Raw genomic sequence first — 23,980 nt, 5'->3', positions numbered from 1 at the left:
ATATGTATATTTATATATATATATATATATATTTTTTTTTTTTCCCCCTCTGTCCTTTGTCATTGTTGTGCTAATAAATGAGGGCCCCAGAACAAACCTATGAATAGAGTGGCCACTCAATCAATCAATTGGCATCTCCCTCACTGATAAAACAAGGCTTGTCACCACTGAAGCCTCTCAAAGCACAGAGAGCTGGTGATCAGCATGTGAGGACGAGGTGCTGGGCTGTTGTGGCTGTGTATGGTTCTTCCACATGCTATTTTCACAAGCTCCTGTTTGCTGAATGAATAAATTGTTACATTGCCAATATGTCTTATTTCTTCAGACTTCAGTCATTCAACCCAATAAACAAAACAAGAGTCAGTAGCAGAATAAGCTATTTGGCATTGGCAGAGAAAATTTGGCAACTTTTTATGGGCACAACCCACATACTCAACTCTGCTGCTAACCCACAGGAAAATAAGCAGTATAAAATCTATTGCCAAGAACCATTGTTAGAACAAAAACCAAAAACATATTTCCTTACCTTTGTGCTAGATTTATAATCCTCTGTTATAAACTGAGCCTACTTCCACGTGGAGGAACGTTCCTGGCCATTAGAGTGGGATCTCAGGCTATGATGAACATTTTTTAATTTACCAGACGCATGCTTTTTTTCAGCACTCATGCAGACAATTTTTTAACCTTGATTTTTTTCTCTGGCACAGTCCAGTCATTGGTAATTGTAAGCAGCCTTACTTTTGTTTACTACCTTAGAAATTGGCGTATTATGCCACAGAAATTTATTATCTTTGTTTGGAAAATTGACTAGCATTTCGAAAGCTCTGTTGTTAGATGCAGCATACAGTATGATATGTTAGGTGGCAACCACAATCATGACGCAGTCACAATTACCGGAAGACCATCAGAAAACAGCAGCGGGTAGAAGAAATGTTGAAATATAATAAAACGGCGTAACCACCAGTCAGAAAACAGCTGCACCAGAACTGGGAGTGCAGAGACAGACTGTAGACCGAGGGACAGATGGGGATTGTTGCTTGAACATGGATAGCCAAACTGCAACGTGTAAGCCACACACAGATTTATAGTTTTACAGTCAGAGCAAAGGCTAATGCACACGTCACACTGACTCAGCTGTGACATGTCAGCATGTTTCCAGGCATATTGTAGGGACCACAACTATCCGAGGGGTGTTCAAAGTAAAAATGTAAATTACAATAACCCGAAATGGCCCAAGAATCCACTGTGCAAAATTATCAGTCAGGTTAAAAAAACATCTATGTACAGCAAGTACAATTTTCTTTTTCAGTTTTTTTATTTTTTTTTTATTTCAGTTTTTATTTGTTATTATTATTATTATTATTATTATTATTATTATTATTATTATTATTATTATTATTATTATTATTTTAATCATCTTTTGTCTGTCTCACTAAGAAATGCTAGGAGGTCATAGCAAAAACATACATATTTGTCTGGATTTTTCATAGGAAAACAGTCGCTTTACCCAGAACTCTGCAGAAGAGGAACCGTGTTGTGATATTCAGGTTGTCATGTCATTACAGATGCCACATACCTCTTTTGTAGCTCCCATAGAGGACTCTTTTTGATAATGTTCACGCAAAGGTCAAGATTCCACATGTAGTTCTTCACCAGCATTCACCTTCGCCACTTGGCTGAGGTCTGGCATGATTAATTCTTTGTGTCTTGCCATCTCTGTGTGTGCCAGGTTCATCTTGCTTACAATGGAGCCAAGCAAACACAGGAGAAAAGTGTGTGCCTGAAAGTGTGTGTGTGTGTTTTTAAAAGACATTGGTGCAACTGTTTTAACAGGGCGACTCTGTTTGAATTAGATGTTCTAACCCCCCGCTTGCTAAATGGATTTCTAAAGTGGCTGTAGTTGGAGGCTTTCAATCGGATGCAACCTTGAGTCCTTTTTTATGTGAGCTCTGTAGGATTTAAGTGCCGGTATAACATGAGCACGACTGAATGCATGCTCCTCATTTTTTGAAATTGAAAAATCTCCAAAGGCTCTCCCCATTGTGCAGGCAATTAATGGAATGCTGGCAGCGAGGTTCAGGTGCTTAAAAGTTGTATTTTTTTCCTCTCTCTCTCCTGATCTCTTTTTAATGACTAATAAAGGATAATCATCGTGGAAAAAACATCATAATGCTGTAGGCTTCCTCTTTATGCACAATGATGTATAATGCATGCTTTGAAATGAAACGGCAGCGGCCTTCGAACCATTCCATCTCCAAACCTTAGTGTATTTGTTTTGCATGCCACAGTGAGGCTTTTGCATAATAATTGTGAGTGTTCCCTTTAACAGTACTTGCCTATTAATTTGATCTTTACATTTTTAAAGTTTGTCCATCAGGCCGCCAAACAATGGCTCCTCCAGTCGCTGTTTGACATAAGTGATTGCAACGTAGGCTAATTGCCTCTCTAAAGAGTTGTTTCCTTTTTGATCCTCTTTGTTTTTTATGTTTTAGTGTTGAAGCATATGAATAAATATAAGTGATCAATAAAACCTTTCCCCTTAACTTTTTGAACAGCCTTTAACATGTAAGAACTCCCTTTCTTCTTATATGAGGTGAATATATAAAAAGCTAATATCGGCTTTCATGACCTTTTTTGGGGAGGGTTTTTCTTTTGCTCTTTGGTTCATTTTAAACTTAAAATGTCTTTGTGCTCTGCTTTTGCACCGATAATCAGGCGACCCTGGTTGGATAAAAGGGAAAGGTTAAAAAGGTTAACGTCACACAACGTTGTACTCAGAATTTAAGATGGTACAAATGTGCCAAAAAGTATTTTTCAATGGTCAAAATAAGTTGATTTTTATTTCCCTTTGATGTGTTGTTACTGCCAGAACTACTTTACAGGGAGTAAATTGGGGGAAGAAGCCGAGGGTCTGGAAGGGGGCTTTTTTCCCCCAGTTGCTCCAGTAGTAAAATGCAAAGTTTCTGATAAGAGGGTAAACTGCTGCCTACTTTTGGTCTAATGATATACAATGACTGAGTCGGTACATGTGGCTGTAGATATTTCATTCAAACTCACAGCTGTCATTATTTGTTTTTAATAAAGACAAATAATTAAGACCGAACAAACAGTAAAAGTTCAGCTCTCTCTTAAACTCACTGATTAATTTTATTTAGTAGTTGTGCTTGTCTCCGGCCTGTCGAGCCTCCGGGCCTGCCTGAAACTGGACTGAATATCAAATTTGCTTATTCCAGCATTCAGTTGCACATTTACTTGCAATCTTGGAACCCATCCAATAGCTTTCTTTCTCTCTTTCTTTATTTCTTTCTTTTTCTCTCCTCGTGCCCTCAATCTCTTTCTCTTTGACTGTGCTTGACAATACAGGGAAACATACAAGCGCATCTCGGTAAATTCGAGTGATGTGGTTCCAGAGTTTAAAAGCTTCACATAACACTAGCAGACACAACTTGGGGCTGTTTGTGTGACGGAAAGGAAAACTTGTTTAGAAACTGACAGCACTGTGTGTGAGAGAGATTTAACAAAAAAAAAACAAAACTGTATGTGTGTGTTGCTTTTGGCAAGTTATTCATTTGTATTTTTTTTCCTTGCTCTCTGTGTGGTTATCTTTTGAGTTGGTTGGTTTGGAGCTGATGTCCACCTTTGGGGATGCACATAGCATGCATTTCTGAGTATTTTCACCTGAGGCTGCACTTGTTAGAGTCTGTGGATAAATGTATATACATTATTTATACAAATTCAGGGCGAGTGAAAGCAGGTTTAACACGTTTACAGACAGGAGGCCAAGCACTGAAAGCCAAGCTCCAAGTGAGGATTGCAATGCTGTGTGAGGGGAATCGAGCTGGCCGCTTGCTCATCTGTGACCAGCATCCTTAATGCTGCGTGTGAACACAGACCGTATTATCTTTACCGCCTCAGCAATTAAATGATCCCTCGTATCAGTTGCATCGTAGGAAGAAATGAAAACTAATAGCCTGTTAAAAGTTTGGTATTTACAAAAGGCTCTTAAGAAACCTCTTGGCTTTGTTGCTGAATTTTTTATTTTCTAAAAATGTAGAAAAGGACTAGTGACTGTTCAACAACTTCTTCTTCTTCAGTTTAGAAATTATGTATGTGTCTTTAAGAAAACATGAGAAGAGATTAATGAACCTAAGAGAGGGATGGGGAGAGAGAAAGGTTGGCTAGAAGGCAGAGAGAACTGTAAGGTGGATCAAACTCGTGGCAGATCATGTCGTGTGGAGAGTTAAAGGCAAATATAAAAAGGATGAGTATTTGCACAAAATTACACTTGCTGTCAAAGTACAGCTCTTTAGATCATTTATCAACCTCTTGTCTAGATTCACATTGTAACAGTAAAATCATGCTTTAATGTGAATATTGTGCTGCTGAAGGCTGTTGAGCAGGACAGCTTTTTACAGTTTAATCGCTTCTGATATAAAACTCTGTATTTGACTTTGAGACCTCAACTGTAGACCTTAATTAACGTTCTTTCAGTAACTCACTAAAGGGTTTAATTTTAAAACGTTGTACTGTACACAATAGTTAGAAATGATTGGCGATTGCATCCGTTCGTAATATTGTTAAAAATTGTTGCAAATGTTGTAACAACAGTAATTTAATAGTGGGGCTCTTCCACCATTTTTTACTGACTTCAGTGACAAAGCACTAGATACTGTACTTCATCCTCCTCCCAGCATGAAACGAGAGTTACCATTTGTGTTGCATTGTTACAGTATAGATAAGTAGTGCTTCCCTAAAGTTATTTGAAATTTCCCACTTACCCATCCCTCTCCTTCATTTAGGAGCTGCCTGCTTCAGAAGTGAATGCCTTGCCACCTGGCTGCAGTCTTCATGTTCCCATGGACCTCGAGTTTTCAGCTTCCTGTTTCCCTCGCAGCCCTACACCTCAGAAAAGCTACGATCTTGTCCACATAGACTGATCTGTCATGATGTTTTTGGTGTTTCTGTACTTCTTATTTGACATTTATCTGCCCCCCCAAATTGTCCTTGATTTGTACTTCCTTTACGATGCCTTGGATAATAACATATCGCCTCATGTATATATGTACGGTTATTATCTAAACTGAACAATTAATGATGTGTACATAATGATTTTAAATATGTTTGTCTTTTTTCTCCAGGAAAACAATGTAATTATTTCTCATTGCTACAGGTACTCACATTGCAATCATACACATAATTTCCCTGAAATAACAAATGAAGTGGAAGTGGGCAGCATTAGTGTGCAGAGGGAGTGAGAACCTGGTGTTATAAGCATAAGAATTATTTATTGAGATATGAGAAAAAACTCAGTTAGCCCCATTGAGAGAAACTCCAGGACCTGGAAGTGATGGAAGCGTTCAAAATGTCAGCAAAAGGGTGAAAAAAGCCAAAGCAGAAAGGAAATAGCATTTAGATTTTTTTGTCTCCATCTGTTGACAGTGCACATGAGCATATAACGCACAAAAGTAGTTGTTGTTTGAATCTTGTGTACAAGTCTGTTTCACAATCACTACGTGTTCTACAAAAATGTGTTGTGAAGCAAACAGGTGGGATTTACACCATTTATGATAACTTCTCACTGGCAAGCTACCAGAAACACTTCCTCAGACCATTTATTTGAATATCTTCAAACATAATTGTCTTAGGTGTTGGAGCAGGACTGCAGTGATGATACAACAAACATGCAGTAAAAAGCAGGACTTATGCATTGCCACATTAGTGGCTTGTGTTGCCTACATGAGTTGTGGATTTCACTGTATGTTACAATTAGGTCCGTAGGTTTATTGTGGATTTTAAATCGCAGGATAAAGATGTGACTGAAGTGCATGCTTTCAGGTTTAATTCAAGGTCTTTAACAAAATATTTGCATTTACTGTTTAAGAATTACAACTATTTTTAATAGTCTCCTATTTACAGAGGCTCAAGCTTTAATGACTGACACACAGCTACACAGAGAGGTGACGCCTGTTCCTTTGTTATTTTATGGCAAATGAACCAGACATAATATCTAAAGTTTAAGTGTGTTGAATTTGTGTTTTATAGCTTTTCATTAGAATTTGTTTCAGTGCAGTGAGAGATAGCAACAACTTTAGCAGTGTTCAAATCAACAGTCTGGTTCATTCTTAAAAAGAGTGAATGCACTGACCCACTCAGTGACAGCAAAAGGCCTGAAAGACCAAAGAAGCCAACTAACTTGGTTAATGACAGAATTTTTTTCCACATTAAATAATAAAAATAACTTTTCATCTAAAAAAGTCATGAATACTTGTATTATCAAGAGACCCCAGAACGAATGGAAACACGGAGGGTTTACAACAAGGTGCAAACCACTGGTTACAGTCAGGAATGAGAAGGCCGGATGAGACTCTTTCAGAAAACATCTTAAAGACCTGCACACTGTAAAAAATATTTAAAGAGATGAAACCAAGTTTTGCTTGTACCAGAATGATGGGAAGAGATAAGTATGGAGAAGGCGAGAAACAGCTCGTGCTGTCTGTTGTTATGGCATGGGTATGTATGGGTGGCAGTGAAACTGGGTCCATAGAGTTTATTGATGATGTGACTGCTGAGCAGGATGTAGCAGAAGTAGCAGGATGAATTTGGGCTTTAGTCTTTGTTTCGATTCAGAATAATGCCACAAAACTGAAGGTCGATGGAGTAAAAGGCCTTCAGAGCATCTCGTAGGTGGAAGGAAGTCCATTGGTTCAAGACTTCAGGCAGTCGTTCACTGCAAAAGATTTTCATCCACATATTAAAAACAATCCTTGCATTTGAACTGTTAGCTTGTTCAAATAATTTTGAGCCTCTGAAAATGGGGTTCTTTGTATAAAAATGGCCATAAGTCATAATCAGTTAATGCAAAACTTTTGTTAAACTCCTTGAATTAAAGATGAAAGTCTGCACTTTAATCAGTCCTCGATTGTTTGATTTAAAATCTATACTGTTGTGTACAGAAATTACAAAAATTGCACCTCTGTCCAACAAATTATGGACCTACGTGAAGTCCAAGGCAGCTGCAGAACCTAAACACTGACTTTGAGAACGTGAATGAGAGGTAAGATTGTGTGACCAGAACACAAAAGTAATGGTCGGATTCAGAAATAACTTAATGACTTTTCTGTACATTAAACATGCCGCTGAAAGACTCTAGCTCATTCGATGACTTATTAACAAAATGCTTTAAAGATAAAAAACACACACACCACAGGTTGATGTGGGAGGGACATTGTGATAAACAACTACTATACATATGGGGAAACTTGGCAAGAGAATAATTTAGGCTGCTGTGTTTTTTTTTTTTTTTGTTGTTTTTTTAAAGCTGCTTTTCTTAACTTGGGACACAATAATAGAAGTCACAGCTCACAGGGGAAAGATGCAGTCTTTGGTATAAGAGCAAACTGGACAGAACAATGATGCAGGATGTGAATAAGTAAAACTAACGTGGCACAGACGTCTTTCACACCTACTCACTTAAACACAATACTTGTTTCAATGTACAGACTTGCATGAACATTTAAAAGACTGAAAACTTGTGATTTTTCTTTCTTTCTTTTGTCTTATTTTTCTTTTTTTCTTCTTTTCTTTTTCTCTTTTTTATTGGAAAGCCTGTTATTTTTGCTCCAGACCTGCATTGTCGAACTACTTATGGAAACGAAACAAGAACATGCTACAGTAAACAAATTTATTTCGGCGTGGACACCTTACGTCATGTAACACATAGATGGAAATATAGCGACGCAATAAATTATCTTCATTATTAAGCGTAACCAGTGACATACTATACATCAAAAATGTCAAAGCACTGTAAATAAAAAACAAACAGAAAAAAGCAAAAGGCTTTTACAAATAAAAAGGTCGGAAGCGAAAAGGAAGTCTTACACAGACATCAATGCTTAAAAAACCCCCCCAAATAAAACAAATGTTTGAATGCCAGCAGACACAGAAATTAATATTTTAAGTGTGATTCCTCCTTGATTTTAGTGTCTCACGACATAATTTAAGTACTGCTCAAAACAAATAAAAAAATAAAACACTATACACACACCAAAGAAAGCAAACCAGAAGGATCTTTTTTTCTCATTAATTTCTTTTTTTCTTTTTTCTTTTTTTTTTTTTTTTAGGAAATCATTGCTTTGCAATTTATGCTTCATCACAGTTCTCTCCCATTTGACCACATGAATGTAAACAACTGCTGAATTATTCTTTTTTTTTAATTTTTACAACATTAATACTTTTTTTATATATATATTTATATATATATATATTTATATATTTGTACATATTTTCATTCACATCTGCACGGTTAGCTAGCATGGTAATGAAATAAGGCAAGACTCACATAACTGTGACATCACAATGTTTTTTTCTCTTATAATACTGATTATTAAGGTATTTGTCATTTCCTTCATCTGTTCTGCAGCAGGCTTTGGTCTTTTCGGACAAAGGCAGGATCGTTCCTTCTCCGTCTCCAGAACCACATTTTGTTTTGTTCCAGTTTTAGTGAAATATTAAAAAGGACAGGGTTTTTTTTGTTTGCTTGTTTGTTTGTTTTTTTGCGGGAAACAGGGCTATAAATACAATTTAAGCTGACATTAGTTAATTGAATTTATTTAACACTGGTCTTTCTGAGGTACATAGTCTAACATAACATGGAGAGATGGAATAAGAAAGGAGAACTGCATGGCGACCATGAGGAGCAAATGACTTCAATTACAAGAGAAAAAAAGACGTCTTCTTCTTATTCACCCATTTAGCATTTTGTTCGCTAACAAATTAGAATTTTATTTTTCAACTTTCAGTTCTCCCCTTTCAGTTCGGTCGAGCTGCCACTCGTTTTTTTTGTGAGTTAAAAAAAACAAAACAACAAAAAACAGACGTGATGGTAGCTGAGAGTCTCTTGCCTGGTTGACAGCTTGTGATTTTGCCCTTACAGTACCAAACAACAACTAAAAGCCAGTTTTATTGATAGAGCGCACAAGAGAATCATTGACCAAAACAAGCCACCGCTGTAGTCACAAAGCTCTTTTAAAGATGGGCAGTGTTATTCAGCTTCCCCTTTTTGTCAGCACAGAAAGCCTCTCAATGGCATTACCAGCACTAAAACATTTGTGGGCTCTTGAATTCTTAAAGTTGCAGTCTGACAGTCTGACAGTCTGATAGTCTTGCTTGTGCAGATGATCAGAAATCATCTTGTACAGTCAAATGCAGATTCTGCTTCAAGTGGTTGTCTTTTTTATCTTTCTCCCTTTCAGCATCGTCTTTTTCTGTCTGTGGTTGAGGAAAAGTGACTCCTTTATAGAGTTTTTATTGTGTTTTTTTTTCTTTCTACAATAAAGGGATCCAAATGCTGTTTGTCTGTGCACGTTATGAGTCTCTGTGCACGTGTTCGTCCACTTCAAGTTGTAACTTGAACCACACACACACAAAAAAGCTCGATAAAACTGCTCCCCATCCTCTAGGTCACCACATAGTCAAGTGTGAGCTGGAGGTTTGGTTTTGGTGAAAGCATTATTTGGAGTTTCTGGACTGCTGCAAAACTGCACAGCTGCACTGCGGGTAGGAAAGTCACTTCCTAAGCTCTTTTGGCGTGCAGCATTTCAATAAGCAGGTTGTTGCAGGGCACGTCGCCGTTCAGGTGTTTGTAGTAAAGGTATTCTTCGGCTTGCAGGCTGATGGCTCGTATCTCGGGTAGCCGAAGGAGCAGCTGGCCAAACTTGTCCGTTTGCTGTGGGTAGTTACACATGACGTAGTCCAGCAGCGCTGCATTGACCTGCTCCTGGACGCTCTCGACCAGGTGAAAATTCTCCAGGTTCTTCACATCTACGGGAAGGAGGAAGAGAAAGGTTAGTTAAAGTCAGGCTCCACAGGAAATGTGGGTCAGCGTGAGAACAGGTGAGGGAACTCGAAACCAAGGTTACTCACACTCAAAAACGCTGTTTCACTTAAAAAAAAAAAATCCATGGGGTTCATATTACAGACACACAGATTAGTTCTTTGGTTATTGTGTATTTTCACGTTGCTCAAAATCTGGCACTCCATGTTGACGTATCCCTCCCTCCTCTTGTTTTTTCCTCTTTATCATCTTCTGGGACTACAGTGCAGAGGGAGTCAGGTAAAGGCAACAAAAAAAGAAGGTTCTTCTCCTGAGACACAAATTCCCCAAGAGCCCATGAATTATGCAGGGGAGAGTTGTAGTCGTATTAGCACCAGAGCTGCTCCTTAACCTAACGCTTTCACCACACTTTTGTTTAAGATCAAAACAATTTGTCCCACTTATTTTATTTTTTTAAATGTGCAGATAAAAGTTTGCAAAAGCATCAATCTGATGAATAATAATGCTAACTTTAAATAAAAGAGTAGACATCATGTGCAGGAATCCATCTCAAAGGAAAACCCCTTTTTTCACCATTAATTCCTCGTGCAAAATACATTTTGCATCTCTCTAAAACCCTACCTTTCTGCGCAGCTATAAGCACTTTTCCTTGACAATAATAAGCTCACTGGGGGTTTAAGCAGATTATTGCAAGACAAGACAAAAAAATTTGCTAAATGGATAATGGTGAACCAGAGCGCTGTGTGTACTTGTCATGATTATGAAGCACAGGGGCTGCAGAATATTTAATCAGGTAGCAGCTCTGTGTGTGCGTGTGTGATCTTTTATTAATCTGTTTGACCCCAGGTCGAGTGTGCTCACAGTGGGCTAATGTAGAATGACAGAGTCTGTGTATAGTTGGACCAGCACACACGCACACACTAAAATATACCACCCTTCCGACTTAATCTCTCAAACACACACACACACGCACACACACCCGCATTAATCCATGGAAATACACATAATATTTCTTTCTTTCTCACACAGTACCCTCTTCCCACACACATACAAACTTACTCACGCACACATGTGCCCCATCCACCCACCTAGAGCATTAGGAGGAAGGAGGGGGAGATAAATCAGCAGCTAATGAGGTCTAGAGAATGAGAAGCAGGTCCTTCAAGGCACTTCCATCTATGATGCACTCTACCATGCTATTGCAATCTGTATGTGTATGTGTGTGTCTGCCTGTTCTTGTGTTGCTTGTGTGTGTGCCAGCATGTACTGTGTTGATGCTCACCCTGACCTCTGAATGACACGGCGGGGGGCTAAATAAGGCCAAGAGGAGGGCAGGAAAAGGGGGAGGGGTGTGGCCTGTGACAAAGGAGCCTCCAAACAAACATGACATGTGCTTTTTCCTGCTGCCACTCAGCTGTCTGACCCCACTCAGACTCCAGCACCGTCTTTCACACCACCAACACCTCAGAGAGGCCTTTATGTAGCCTTACATAAGCCAGCCCAGTAGACTGTCGAGTGTGCTTTAAGCGTTTCCACATAGACGTCCTACGCAGGTCAACAAGGAGAAAAGTCTTCTTCTTTAAAAAAAAGAATATCTACAAATGAAACAATTTAAACGTTTAAAAGTTTCAGAGTCACTTAGAAAGTTTGGAAAAAAATGCAGAAATCACTGAAAGTACTACTGTTTTGGATTTTTGTTGTTTATATCAAGTTGACTGTTAAGTTATGTTTTGAGCATGCACTACAAAAAAAGAATTACACTGAGCATTTTTTAAAGGACTCAACATCTGTGGCATTGCTGTACATATCCATGGACAACAGATGGGCATAGCTACATCTCTTCAAAAAAGAGTCTTTTTTTGAGAAATCAATAGACAAATACATTTATATTTTATTAAATTAAAGTTTGTCAGCATAAAGGAAACAAAACTGAACCTACAGGAAAATTTTTTATAGAATAGACATATTTGAATTTTAAGTCATATGTCATTATAGTATTAAAAAAATCACTGAAAACTAACTTTTTCCTGAACACACTATGTGTCTAATAACTTCTGTTACAGAATGAGTGTAGCTTTACTGCTAGCCATCCTCTCCAAACACTAAATACCACGCATACATTAAAGAACACAATCAAATTTAAATAGAAAATTCTGTTTAGTATAATCAAGATCTTTTTGGGCCATATAATATAAGAATAAGTGTTTTCTGCAGTGCAAACACTGTAACAACACCACATGCTGGTATGTCAGAGCATCTCACAGCAGAGGCATGCCAAGTATTACCATGCTTTCTCTGAAAGATTTGTCTCTGTTTTGTGTGCGACTACGTTGTGTGCGTGTGTCGATGTTGGGGGGACAATGGAGAATTAGGATCCAATGTCTCTGTCAAGCTAATTAGGCAAAAGTGAAGCAATAAGACAGCATTTTAATTGCTAATTATTAGCAGAGCCTCTTTTGAAAAAATAATGAATCGGGGCTTCTAAAAAAAAGTACAAATGACAATAGCATAATATTCATTCTCTATTGGAAAAAACAGTGAAAAAAAAGAAGAAAAAGGTTGAAGAGTTGTTTGTTTGAATTCTGCTGTTAAACACTTTAGAAAAGTGAAGAGCTACTAGAGCTACTTTCAGCTGCTCCCTTAGTCACATGAGGCCTCCACAGCAGGCAGCACTGCATATTTGATTTGGCAGACCCTTCCTGACACAACACCAAAGGGAATCTTTTCCTGGGGCTTGAACCAGGGATCTTTGCTGCTTAGGTGATTGTACATGAAGCCACTAAGTCAGAAACTCAGAGTAATTTAGTCATTCAACGGCACGAATGTGATGAATTAAAACAAGCAGCAAATAAACAATTGATCAGTGATTCCCAGACAGTGGCAGGTTGGAGTATTAAATGTGCTAAGCACTCGCTCCTCTTCCTTCAGTGCCCCCCTTCATTCCCCCTCCCCTCTCTCTCTCTCCCTCTCTCCATCTCATCCTTCAGTCACTGTGGGACTAATTATCAACTTTTTTTCACATAAAACAGCCACAGTTCGTTGCAGTGCCGCGTCCGAATACTCAAAAGGAAACCCCGAGGTCCCGCAGAATACATTGTTTCATTTGACGGCCGATCATGCTGAAGCCAGCGACCTAATGCAAGAGCACACACACACACACGCACACGCACGCACAGACACACACACACACAGATTAATTCTCTCTTTCACAGAACCCCTGAAATCTCCGCTGTGCTTTTTAATTAGACTGGATCTGCTCTGTGCTGTGAGTGTATGTCTTTTACGCTCTTTCACCGACCCTTACAATCAACCTGCTCCAGGGACACACACACACAGAAACTGCACATTCAGTCGTGCAAACGCTTGCTCCATTATTTCACTCTGATCACAGAGATGCCTCACAGAGTGGACAATGTGTTGGGAAAAATATGACCCGAGAAATAAAAACAACACATATACGTAGTTACACCAAGGGTTTTCTTTTTTGTACATTTTTCTTAATTCTGTATACTTAGACTATTTTAGTGTTGTGTTCGTCGGTAACAGGTCGCTGTAGATCAGATTCATGTCGGTCACAGTTACTCATGTTAGTAACTATGTTACTGTGCAGTATATGGTGCCTACTGCGATTATTTGGGCGTCTAACATCCCTGTCACTGGCCGAACTTCAGTTTAGATGGAGTTAAAGTCAGTTGTGATTACCTGCTAGCTGAGAGCGTGGCCAGTCATTTAATTCTGCCCAAATTAGACAAAAGTGTTGCTATGTTTGTTATTAAGGTTCAAAAGTTGGGGAAAAGTCATGTTTCAAAAAAGAAAGAAAAGAAAATCTTAAATACTATAAGTAGGGAGTTCACTTGATAGGTTTACATTAAGCTAGCACCTGTTTTGTGAAGGCACTGCTAAGTCGCCAGCAGTTATTACAGGGTAAAACAACACCGTGTTCTCTCACATTACACTTTAAGGGCCTCGATCAATAAACCTCTGAGTCACGTGCTGCCCATACACACAGCCTTTCAAAACTTCACAACATGTGTTTTCTGCCAGGTCCAAAAACAACACATAAAACTGGTGGGTCATAAATAGTTATTGAGGGAACTGGTGTCAGTAAAACTTGTCCAATTAAATGCAAGTGGAAGACAAACTCGTTACTTCCTGCATAGGCGGGAATTAGGTGGCTCGGCTCTTCCAATAGGTGCTCTCAAAGGCATTTATACAAGGCGATCAAAGCTGGAGGACCTTTTACTACAGCAGCGGTGCGTCAAAGAGTGAGGAGCTGAACGTGCATTCCCGCTAACTCCTCTTTATTGCGCCCTACTGGACCGTTATCAAGTCGACGCTGTCCACAGCTACTTTTTCCACTATTAATCTGCCTTACAACTTGGCTCCAATCAGAGATGGGGGCGTTGACAGACGAGAACCCGGTGACCTTTGACTCTTAGAGAAACATATGAGGACTAATGACTTACTAACTATCACAAGAGAAGTGTTGCATGATCACTGGGAGAACTCTGCTGTGTCTGTGTTTAAAACACAGGGCAGCAAAGGCAATCAAAGCAAATAAGAGCCACAGGGCAAGGAGCAATGGCCGAGCGGTTAACGCTAGCACTTAGGTAGCCTATTATCAGAGTTATGTTGCTTTGCCATGAAACATAATCTTTGATGAATAACATTTTGTTTTACCCCCATTAGCCTCACAGCACCATAAAGTCGTGGAGTACACAAACATACATGCTACACTTGCATTCACTCACCTCAGCTCCTATCAACACTCCACTGACAACATTTTATGTGGACGTGCATGTGTGTGTGTGTTTCTTTTCTTCTACAGGATGCTCTCCTTCCCCATTAGAGTATTACATCTATCTGTGCTTGCCAGAAAACAGGTTCCCCTGCTCCTTGGAGCTCTCAGCTACCTTGTTTTCCTCCAAGTCCCGTTTGGGGAATTCCCTTCTCAATATGAAGCCTCCACCTTAGAGGCGAGTGAAAAAATAATGGAGGTAAACTGCAGATATATGCCTCTTAACATTTAATGGGGGAGTCTTTGAAACCTGATACTCCAAAGGGTAAAAGGATAACGAGTATCACAACAATCTGATCACAGAATGTAGGATGAGGATGTGGAGGAATGTATCTATTGTCTGCTTTAGGAATGGAAATTGATCTCACAAAAAAACATCCAACTATGATGTAAACCATGGTGGTTAAGGCAGGGATATACTAAAAACAGTATAGAAAAAAAAATACAAAATGTGGTTGTGACATAGTACACAAATCTTCCAGGAAGTGGGTACACTGTGGACATAAATAGATGAGCCTGATTAGGAACTGTGGTGATGTTCCTGGAGATGATGGTAGCAATGGAGACTCATCAGACCAGGCAACTTTCTTCCAGTCCTCCATTGGCCAGTTTATAGTTAGCACCAGCGAACTGTAGCCTCAGTTTTCTGTTCTTAGCTGCACATCTCGTGGTCTTCTGTTACAGCAGCCCATCTGCTTCATGGTTCCGAGATGCTCTTCTGCATACCTTGATCATTGTTTTATTGTAGGGTAGTGCCTTGTTGTTGTCGTGATTTGTCGCTATATAGATAAAACTGAATTGAACCCAATTGAATTGATGCTCAGTTTGAACTTTGGCAGATTGCCGTGATGTAATTGGCTGTGATTTCCATTAATTAACATTCAAATGGATGTACCTAACAAAGTTGCCTTTGAGTGTCCATATAGGTTTGTGTAGTGTTAAGTTCATATGCAAACAAAAAAAAACAAACCCTGGACTGGTTAATCCTTGTGTGAGCCAAAATGTCAGTTTCAACAAAATCAGAAGTGAGATGCATCCTTGTATTCTAATGCTGGAAAGGTGTGGAGATTTCAGATGCCATTCGACTATCCAATCACCTTTCAGGCTTGAAAGGTGAATTTGAAACGGACATATACCGACTGGTACAGAACCACGATGAACAAGTTTAATTACCTTTTTCTTTTGTATTTATTCAAATGATAGGATCACTGGATGTATACTTCATACTTAGGTATAAAAAAGGTCTCATTAATCTCTAAGCAGTGACCCTTTATCCTAAGTAGTGACCATTATTTCACCAGCATACATGTAGCTACATACTGTAGCTACATGCCCTTAAGCTAGCATAGAGCCCAATATCCAGAGGCCAAATTTCCTCTGTGTCTGCAATGAATAATAACTGTCTCACAGTTTCTGGCCACCAATGGGAACATGCTGTTGTCAGCTTGTCAGAAGAAAGCATTAAGGCTCAATTTGCCCGCCGACTCATCAAACCCTCACTTTCTCCTCTCCAGGGGCCAAATGTCATGCGGCTGTAAAAGAGAATTAAGCAGCTCCGGTCCAGTTGGGAATATATTAAGTCAGATCTAAACCTCAGCTGACAACAATGCTATTGTTGTTAAGCTAAACAGGTAGCGGCTGCTTGAGTTCTGTCGCCCAAGGATGGGTCGGCGGGCTCGGCGGGGTGATGGAGAGAGGTCGAGAGATATTGAAAGGAAGAGAAATGCGCCTAAGGTCTGATAAAATAAATAAGAGAAAAGGTGCTTGGAGCAGGAAGGAGAAAAGCTTCTCTCATTGCCTATGCTGGCTGGAAGGTGCTGGGGATTTATCTTGAGGTGAAGGGGAAAGCAAATTTACACCCTGAATCAGTAGGTCCTGTCTGTGGCTGTATTAGTTAGGGTTCCAACAGATGGGCACAGCCAGGGAGATTAATATCAGTGGGGATACATATTAAAGGGAAAGTTAAGACTTCTCTACATAGACTGGCACGGCAATGATATTGTTGTGTGGCTATTACAATAAATCACACATCCCGTATATAAATATGTCCACAAGATGAGTTTGTTGGCCATGCTAACGATCATATGGTTAATCGGATGAAAAAATAAATAATTTCCAGACGAATCAGCAATGAAAATAATCCTTACTTGCATTTCTAACATGCTTCAGACCTGCTGGGGTAAAAATCATATTGCTGGGGAAGAAAAAAAATCACATTGTCTCAGCATTATGAAAATCCATTTGCCAGAGGGATACTAAGAGACTTGAATCAGCAATGAACCTGGTGCTTAGCCCTCTGTGGTCCCTCTAGTCCTCCCCACCTCTGCTCCTTATTGCCCCCCACTTGTTTTTTAACCCCACCCCCTCCCTGGAGGTGGAACCAAAAGCCTTTCAGTGAGTGAGCGATGCACCCACAGGTCCCTGCTCTCCCACCTTCCTGACGCTGCGTGGACTGTGCAGAAAGTTAACACCCCCTCTCCACTCACTAAACAGCTCCCAGTCATGTAGCTATACACAGCTAATGATGCTAACGCTTGACTGACAGGCTGAGCACTAACAGGCAGCAATCCAGATGCAAAGTCCCTTCGTTTGGTGTAATGTGAGGAAATGTCGATGGAGAGGCGAAAAGGAAAAACAAAAAAGGAATCTAATGAATTAGAAATCAATATTGCTGCACCTGTGAGGTGGCTCTTCAGCTTCCCTGTGACTTTACCTTGTATTTCATTTGTACCTGTCAGCAACAGTAGGAGCAGGCACCGTGTGTGCTGTTCCCGTGTCTGTCTGTCTGTCTGTCTCTCTGTGTATCAATGCATGCATGTGAACCTCGTTTAGATTCAGTGCACTTTTGCACCCGTCGGCTAATTACACCCAGGGTTTGTTTGTTGGTGGAGGGGAGGGCATAGAGAGTGGAGGGGCATGTCAACCTTTCTTGTTTATGATAAAGTGACAGAAAATCATTGGGGGGTCAAGTATCGCCCCCCCCTCGCCAACCCTCCGCTGCCCCGAAAACTCCTGCAGCAGTACAGAAGGTGCATGGTGTGGGATGCCTCCCCTTTAATGAGACCATTAAAGGGCCCGTGTCCCCGTCAATAGATTTCTCTCATTCTTTCTCTGACAAATTTGAATTAATAATTCAGCATCAAGCGCCCGGGGATGTATATTTTCAGCATGAAGGACAGTTAATCCATAGTGTCAGTTTCCCACCTCGCTGTCTCTCACTCAGTCTTTCCCTCGTGCGCTCTCTCGTCTTACATCCCACCCATCCCCTCTCTTTCCTCTTCATTCGGCTTCATTCTCTTTTGATGCCGGCAGGTAGAGTGCTGACTAAAGAAGAGTGTGCCACATATATTCCACGCCTTCTTTTGATTTCTTTGTTCTCTGTGGGATTTTTTTTGTTCCTCGTTAAGTTGACTGCACTTTTCACATACGTGCAAATTGGGGTTTCATTTATTTAAAAGTATTGGATGGCAGCAGCTCTCCTCCCCACCCCTCCAACTCAGAGTTAATGGGAGATGGCATGTTTACAGGCTGCTTTTCAAAGCTGAACTGTAGATTTTACTGCACGCTCCCGCTGCGCCAAATGTTAGGACAGTCGTGCGCACAATTCGAGAAAGTCAGAGGAAATTAGTCATTTTGAAGATAAACCACAAGTATGCTTACTTATGTCCACGCATGCTCAGGTTTGACGGTTTCACTGGTTTTGAGTGAATGAGTTTTAACAAAAAATACAAGGGCTGCTTCACTGTGCAGTCTCGTGTTCGTCATTACACGCTGGAGTGGTGTCTAACTGTGAAAATGAAATTCCAAAAACAACAGACAATAAAAGAGGAACAAAAAAACCCCCCAAAACAAAACACCTGCACATTCACTTTCTTGAGGATGTCCAGATGTTACATTTTGTTCCTCTACAGAACAAAATGTAACATCTGGGAAAACAACACCATTGTGCTTAAAAAAAATCAGCTGTGTAGCCAGGTAATCACTGTGAAATGAGTTGATTTTTAGGATAGCTGCTCTCGGTTTATATTTGAGATCAGTTTGTTGAGCTGTCTAGTATCTAGTAATATTTAAACAGCTTTTTAAAAAGTATAAATATATTATTATTCATTATTCTGTCAGTATTGCATCAGTGACAATTACCTTTATAAGTTATCTGCAGTTCTATAATAATACTGATCGTTGTACTGAGCATCGTATCCATTTCCAAGCTTGCAGTGTAATGCCAGGGGTAGCTTTTGCTATCAGTGCCAGGTGGCACTAAAGTACAACTTTATGCTCTAAGGCAGCGTGCACAGGCACAAAGAGCTGGAATAGCAAACGCCTGCTACTGCAGAGCATTATTTTATATTACATAGCTTTGTTTTCTTATGATTTACTGTATGAGCGCATTCTGTTGGCATGTCTGTGAGAACAGAAGGTTGATTGATTCATTTTGTTTCATCATGGACTGCTTCTTTGCTTCCTGACCCCTTTCTTTAGCTACAATCACTCCTCTCTTTCTTATTTTTCTCCCAACACAACATAAAGAATCACTTTCCTTTCTGTGTTCCAGCACCACGCTGCTAAAAATAAGTTTCAGCATGAGAACGAAGAGGCACGAAAGGAGCTGTGATGGTTCAAGAGTGAGGGTGTAATGTCACCGGTGGGGGGGGGGGGCTCAGTGAAGAGAAAGAGAGAGAGAGAAAGGGTGAGAGAACAAGAGACGGCAACTGTTGGATCATCTGTGCTTTAAAACATTTAATCACTGTCTCCGGTTGCACACACACACACACAAAGACTAAAGCATGAACACACATATCATCTTAAAGCTCTGCTGTTCTGTGCTGTGACAGAAGTATCTTGTAACTACATTGTCCACAGACACACACACACTTAAACACACACACGCGCCCACCAGAACAGAAGCTCAAAGAGCAAAGGGTGTATAGACTTATAGCAGCCACCATGACCACCATATAGCTTACCAAAAAGTTTAAAGGCATGCCTCTGCACTATACATACTCACAGAGGGATGCAGAGACTGATAATCCACATGCCAGGCAGTACTGTAATGCCAGCGAGCTCCGTTTGTAATATCAGCCCGGTAGGTGTAGATGTAGGGGATTATTGCTGTTCTTAGTCTACTTAGCATTTTTCATGCAAAGTCACGCACTTGCAAGTTTAGTATCATTTCCATTGCTTAATCCTGACTTTTGATAGAACGCAGTTCAGTTATGGAAACTAGGTTTCATTTAATGGGCTTTCTGAATAACTCAGTGCATCATCCCTTTTATCTTTTTTCAATCATTACAACTCTGCGCTCACGCCTTTAGCATTTTGCATAAAGTAATGATTGTCTAGTGAGTTACACTAATGACACATCATGAGCTATACAAGGATCATAAATGTCTTGTCGTAAAGATTTATTTTTATTTTTTTACACAACAACTGCAGCAATAACAGTGTAGCTCCTTCTAAGATATTGATCGAAAGAGTGAATGGCTTTACAACTTTACAAATGATTGACAAGGCTGGTGTGTGTGAAGCTTGGGGCCCAACGGATTACGTTTGTATTACTGAACACTTGACTGGCAATAGACTTAAAGACTTAGAGGCCACTCCTTTGGCCTAGATCTCAATGTGTGTCTTTGTGCACGTTTTCTTGTGTGTGTGCGGGCTACACGTGATGGCTACATGCTCTCTTTATGTAATCAAAAACATGCCAGTTATTGCGAAAGCTTGACATTTAAATAATTTTGCTCTGATCACTATACTTTATGACAGTAGTAGTGAGTCTGGTGTGAACCATCAGTGCACATACACACACACACAGTGACCACAGTCCTCATCTCACAGCACTGTTATACTGTATTATGAGTGAAATATTGATGCTTCTTCGATTCCTAGGACCAGCTCTGTTTTGTTGACTATTTGTCTTTCTTATTGTACGGTGCTCTGGGGGTTATGCTTTGTGACTACAGAAAATTATCGCATTGTTTAAACTCGTTATAACCACATGATAAGTATGAAAGGCTGGTTGCTCTGATAGTCTAAAGTCGGCGTGATAAGGTCCTGCAGAATAAAATCAACAGGTCCTCTAAAGCAGTTATTAGATAGCATAAAATCACTGCCAGGGACTAGATGATGCTTGAATCAAGAGAGGGATCATCTGATGCACTCTGGTGTATGCACAATTTGTTCTCCGAGTCTGTTTTCCTTGACTAATGTGAGCCTGTTCTCCGCAGGGCCCCAGATAGCCCAGGTCTGTCTTCCCTACCCCAAACAGACATCCCTCAGTCTTTAATTGGAGACGAGTAGCAGCCCTGCTAGCACAGCGTTGGGACCTGAGCTGCGGCCACTGAGAATGCATTAGCATTAGCATTGCAGCGGACCGACCTGTACATAATGATAACCTCAAGCTCTGCCCACTGGGAGCAGCTCCTGTTCACACGCACACACACGTACACACGTACACACCAGCACACGCTCCCTTCCCCCTTCTACCCTATACACGCAGCCACGTAAACAAGCAAGTGTAATGCAGCCCCAGTGGTGGGCTGCTCGACGATCAGAGGAAGGTGGGGTGGAGAGAGAAAAAAATCAGTTGCCGCCGTTCGGCTGAAAAGTGTGTGTAATGAACTTGAGTTCCATTGATCGGGACTCAGAGTACAGAACCAGGGGCTGTTTGTCCCAGAAGGGCTGCCATACCGTTGCTCAGTAGCCCCTCATAAATGTTTGAGAGGCCTCAGCCGCTCCAGATCCACCCTACCTGGGTTAAGATTCTCTGTTACAACACACATATCCAGGTTGATACCAATGATGGATGGACGGTGATTGAGGGGATCATCCAATATTTTAACTTGATGACATTTAGGTGGTGTACTCTACAAGTGAGTCATGCTGATGGTAGTGCTAGAGAGAATTTTTTTCAAGCAGACAAGATTTTAAGACAAAAACGTTGTGCGCAGACCTGCAACTAAGTTGAGCATTGAGGCTAATATTTGCAAGGATGTGCTAATTAGGTTGGCATGCTATACTTTCCAAAGCTCTAAGGCCCTCAACTGGCCCCCGAAAGCCTCCGTATGCTATAGACAGTTGATATTACTGCAGATATCACTTAGAAAACACCTGATGTGCTCGGCCAACCATCCATGCCTCCTTTTGACTGCTAAGTATCAGCTGGCGGGAGGTCCTCCGCGTTATGCAGCAGGTAATAAAAGTTGAACATTGATTTTCTGTAGCAGCTTGTAACTGTTAATGTTGAGACATCAATAGCCAAAGCAAAGCGCTGGTGCCTTAATAGGAGGCCGAGAATGTGGAGGGCGCGAGCCAAAGCTGACTCTAAATCACAGAATCTATCCTTGCCGATCGATAGGACAGTAACTGCAAGTGTCCCTCTGCTTTCCTAATGTTTTATAATAAACTGACAGCCTGTAATAAGACCAAGGGAGAGGGAGAATGAGAAGGAGAGAGAAGGCAGGAGGGAGAGATAGAGGGGAACAGTTTCTCCATAGCCTATCTTGCCTTAAATCACCCCACATGGGAGTGCAGGAGAGATACACAGGGTAAGGTAGAAGGGTGAATTTTTTTTCTGGTTAAAGAAAAAAAAAACACTTTTACAGGAGCATTTGTCTGGATGTGCTCACTGCTAGAGTAGTTAGTGAGTGTATTGATGGAGGGGAGCAGAAGTTCAGGGGATATGTCCTGAATTGCTTTGGCAGGACAGTGAGTTAAAGTGCATTAAATTCTGCTGCCAACTTGCAACAGTCATCATATTCAGGAAGAAGTGAAGGGCTGGGCTGCACATATTTTGATTTTACATTCAGAGAGATCTAACTACTTTTGAAACACTACTGGTACAGTAGATGATGAGCAAGTTTTCTTTACTATGCCGTTGCAATGAGGCTGCTGGTTTGGAATCATTTATAAAGCTTATTTTTCAAAATAAAAGTGATGCTACAAGGAAGATTTAACATTATACATGATATAAGGATATTTGTATTACATGTGGTGCAAAAACTGTATTGAATAAATAATAAAAAATGTGCTGAAATTAAACTAAAATCACATACACAATAGCTCATAAGGACAGCAAATGTAAAACACTATAATGTTATTATCTGAAATCCTTAGGATGCTGTCTTTTAAATTCTCTTTTATCCTGTCTCCTTCCCCTTTCCCTCACTTGGTCACAGAAGATGGCCTATCCTTACCTGAACCTGGTTCTGCTGGAGATGTCTTCCCGTCAAAAGGGAGTTTTTCCTTTCCACTGTCGCCAAGTGCTTGCTCATTATTCTGATTATTCAGGTTCTCCCTCTCACATATTCATCACCTTTAAGTCAATGTTACACTGCATGCAATAACCGTTACATATACTGGATGAGTCCCATAGCTCTATAAACTTTCACACATGCATCTGAATTGTTGCAGTCTCTTTTCTATATGTAATTTATTTTCAAAACAATAGAAGACATCATTCAAAACCAATATTTTGGGGAATAGTTTTATGCAACAATGTTGTTGTAGCAATCTACTTCTTGTGCCATCTGTCTCTGCTGCCACATTAATTATGATACATCACAGGGATGACTAGGGAGTAGGACCTATTCACATGTGACCAGCTTGTAAAAACTGGGAGGTGCATGAACAGCCAAATAGACACAAAATGACCCCATGTGGGTTTGCTGTGTGCAATAGCACATAATAAGCACAAGTATGGCACGAACTCAAGAACATACTCTGTTTTAGGCCCGGGTTAGAGTTAAGCATTGGACTGTCTGTATTTACTGTCTGATAAATGTCACTGCTTAACAGTGTCAACATAAGTGCTTTCTGCAATAATGGAAAAAGATCTATAAAACACAGCCTGAGCTGTAAATTAAGGACTGGTTGGAGATGATCTGGATGGAGATGTTGAAAACTGAAACTGTACCCAGGTGAAGATATAAGGCTGAGCGTGAAGGTGGGGTTAGTGATGAGAGACACTGATTCTCACTCTGTCAACCACCACCACCAAAACTCACTGCAACTTCTGCCTAATGACAACAGCCTGCAGTATTGCTGGGTAATAGTGGTGAGCTGGAGCTTTTATTGCTTGATAAAGTCTGAAAGCCTTTTAGACAGCCTCATTACATGGAATTCCCTACAAAGTGGCTGCCACCATCAGGAGCTGACTGCTCACCATGTTAGATTTCTTAGGATAAAATTGACAGAAAATATACAGAAGGATTAGGTTCGTTGCTTTAGGGCACACTCCCACCTACTCCTAATAAGAAGAAAGAAAATGAAAGAAAAGTCAGGACACTCAAACATGATTAGCTGGATTTGGCTCTGTCGGAAACCAAGTTTGAACAACTTTTTTCCTTTTTTTG

The 23,980-nt window shown here is 40.3% G+C and overlaps 2 protein-coding genes across 2 annotated transcripts in view; one reads left to right on the top strand and one right to left on the bottom strand.

The window, feature by feature from the left end:
- Nucleotides 1-7,500, top strand: part of LOC102309902 (adhesion G-protein coupled receptor D2) — a 90,750-nt gene extending 83,250 nt beyond the window's left edge. Inside the window, exon 25 of the mRNA XM_005920914.3 lies at nucleotides 4,800-7,500. Within this exon, the coding sequence (XP_005920976.1) occupies nucleotides 4,800-4,937 (138 nt within the window). The 3' untranslated portion in view covers nucleotides 4,938-7,500. The remainder of the gene's footprint in view (nucleotides 1-4,799) is intronic.
- A 1,770-nt stretch (nucleotides 7,501-9,270) lies between these two features.
- Nucleotides 9,271-23,980, bottom strand: part of nr5a2 (nuclear receptor subfamily 5, group A, member 2) — a 67,206-nt gene continuing 52,496 nt past the window's right edge. The window contains exon 7 of the mRNA XM_005920915.3: nucleotides 9,271-9,819. Within this exon, the coding sequence (XP_005920977.1) occupies nucleotides 9,572-9,819 (248 nt within the window). The 3' untranslated portion in view covers nucleotides 9,271-9,571. The remainder of the gene's footprint in view (nucleotides 9,820-23,980) is intronic.

The sequence above is a fragment of the Haplochromis burtoni genome, unplaced genomic scaffold, assembly GCF_018398535.1.
Source record: "Haplochromis burtoni strain Fernald_Lab_line unplaced genomic scaffold, NCSU_Asbu1 Contig_5, whole genome shotgun sequence".
NCBI classification, from domain to species: Eukaryota; Metazoa; Chordata; class Actinopteri; order Cichliformes; family Cichlidae; genus Haplochromis; species Haplochromis burtoni.
This window is presented reverse-complemented; position numbering and strand designations above follow the sequence as displayed.